Raw genomic sequence first — 2,500 nt, 5'->3', positions numbered from 1 at the left:
AAGGCTGATGGAAGCATTGACAACTCACCTAGCATCAAGCGTTTAGCTGAACAAGCAACAGCATATGCTAAAGCAGGTAAGGATGACAATCAATTTCAACAATCAATTTCAATTATCAGTCATATATGTATTCCAAAGTGTTTGAAGAAGAATGAAGGATATTGAATAATTGTTAATGTTAATAACAGGTTTGAAATGTTTCTTTATCTATTTTACTTATATATTAATCATGATCCTATTCATCATCATCATCATCACTACTCATCTGCATTTTATATTTCTCTCATGCACAGGAGCACAGATCATTGCCCCATCGGACATGATGGATGGTCGTGTTGGAGCAATAAAGTCATCACTGAAGGAAGCAGGCCTGGCCAGCAAGGTGTCGGTCTTGTCATATGCTGTCAAGTTCGCATCTTCCTTCTACGGGCCATTCAGGGATGCGGCCAAGTCTGCTCCTGCCTCAGGGGATAGAAAGTGCTATCAACTGCCACCTGGTTCCTCTGGGCTGGCACTCAGAGCTGCAGTGAGTTGAGGGATGAATGGTTGGATGGATGGGTGGGTGGGTGGGTGGATGGATGGGTGGATGGATGGGTGGATGGATGGGTGGATGATTTATGAATAGATATATATTAAATGTTTTTGTAACAACACTTCGAAAACATTCAATACTTTTCAGGAACGAGATGTAGAAGAAGGTGCTGATATGTTGATGGTCAAGCCAGGTATATCATATCTGGATATTGTTCGTCAGACAAAAGACCGTTACCCACAGTACCCTCTATTCATATACCAGGTTAGACTGCTTCTGGATTCTTTGTTGTGTTGTTATCTTCTTTTTAAGATGTGTTGATTGATTTTGTGGCAGACACATAGATTATTATAATATAGATAATGATATTTCTTTTTAGATTTGAAATGAAATTGATATGAAGTCTAAATATTTTGCACATTTTGACTATTAAAGGTAATATCGCACAATCATTTCTTTGTGTATAGATCTTGCTTCAAGAAGTGTTTACCCCTTTCTTTGATCAGAAACTGTAATCTCTTACCTCTTATTTTTGTTTCGATATGTACAGGTATCAGGAGAGTATGCGATGTTGTACCATGGTGCTCAAGCAGGAGCCTTCAACCTGCGCGTTACCTTGATGGAAGTGCTGACTAGCATGCGGCGAGCAGGTAGGTTCTGTTTGTATTATTAGATCCTAGTGAGTGCAAACTCTGTCTGGGTTCTATTATGTACCATAATTGTTATGCCATTATTGTTATTGCTAGTCTTACTAGTAATTTGTTCATATGTACTGTACTGTTTATTTGGATGCAGTGTTGGGATTATTGATAATTAGTTCTCACTAAAAGAGAACATGAAGCATTGGATTTTTTTTTTCTGTGATATAAGTGCAATTATTGTATTGGCTAATTCTTGCTTGCTTGTTTACAGGAGCTGATGTGATCATTTCATACTTCACACCAAAGATACTGGAATGGCTCAAGGAGGAGAGGAACAAATCATAATGTAGCTCTTCCAGATTCTAACTTAGTACTAGACTTGTAACTAGTTGTATGCTCACCTAAAATCTGATTTTTTTCATTTTCATGACAAAAACTTGTCTTGTTTTTGAAAATCATTTTTTTTTGTGGGTATTTACCCTTATACAAAGAGACCAGACAAGGATTATCATGTGTGTCCTCTGTCGAATGAAGATTGGATGCATGAGGCATATGACTTATTACATGGTTTATAGAAATTGTGAATGAGAAGAAATACTGATCTTCCATTTATAAACTATAGTTGCAGATAGAGGCTTTGGTGTCAGGTGTTTAATTGGGTAATTTGCACGCAGCAGATGCACTAAAATTATTATCATAAAGTGTGATTTCAGTAATGAAGGGAAACATATCATAGGATATTTCCCATAAGAGGCATTTTTTGACACTGCAAAGGTTGTTTGTATTCTGTTGAGCACTGAGCAAAACTTTGAAGCATTTATTTATATATTTGTATATTGGATTCTGTGATAGATTGACTTCCAAATTTTGACTTGTTGTTTAAAGATTAGTAATATAACTCAGAAATTACTACTTAATTAGAATTTGTGGAATACTAGAGCCATTTGTACTTCACCTTCTGGCCAGATTTTTTGTAACATTTTGTATTCTTTTTGTATTACAGTTGACTTTATTAAAGAACATATTGTGCTATTACAGGGAAAGATATTTGATTACATCTTTTTAAGATTAATTAAATATAGTTGTATTTTGATATAAAAATGTTTGTACTTAGAAATATTAATAATATATTGCCAAAATAAGCAGCGTTTATATGCAGTCATTTAAGATGAAAATAAGATCCATTAAAAGAAATGATACACCTACAGTAGAAAATGTAAATGATAGTGGAACTTAAAGTAGAAGACCTTTAGTCCCTCTTGGAAAATGCAGCGACTCTAATATCAAATGAAACCTCAAAAATCAAACTGCTAACATGAATAATGAT

The 2,500-nt window shown here is 35.0% G+C and overlaps 1 protein-coding gene across 2 annotated transcripts in view; it reads left to right on the top strand.

Moving 5' to 3' along the window:
• Positions 1-2,315, top strand: part of Pbgs (Porphobilinogen synthase) — a 4,786-nt gene extending 2,471 nt beyond the window's left edge. For both annotated transcript variants that reach the window (XM_043033220.2, XM_043033219.2), the window contains exons 5-9: positions 1-76; positions 294-526; positions 680-796; positions 1,083-1,182; positions 1,445-2,315. The exon at positions 1-76 is cut by the window's left edge and continues 45 nt beyond it. In XM_043033220.2, the coding sequence (XP_042889154.1) occupies positions 1-76; positions 294-526; positions 680-796; positions 1,083-1,182; positions 1,445-1,518 (600 nt within the window). In that variant the 3' untranslated portion in view covers positions 1,519-2,315. The remainder of the gene's footprint in view (positions 77-293; positions 527-679; positions 797-1,082; positions 1,183-1,444) is intronic.
• Positions 2,316-2,500: the final 185 nt, after the last annotated feature.

This window comes from Penaeus japonicus, unplaced genomic scaffold, assembly GCF_977035675.1.
Source record: "Penaeus japonicus unplaced genomic scaffold, GWHDUDI00000001_assembly GWHDUDI00000032, whole genome shotgun sequence".
Taxonomy (NCBI): domain Eukaryota; kingdom Metazoa; phylum Arthropoda; class Malacostraca; order Decapoda; family Penaeidae; genus Penaeus; species Penaeus japonicus.
The sequence above is the reverse complement of the archived record's forward strand: the minus strand, read 5'-3'. Positions and strand labels throughout refer to the sequence as shown.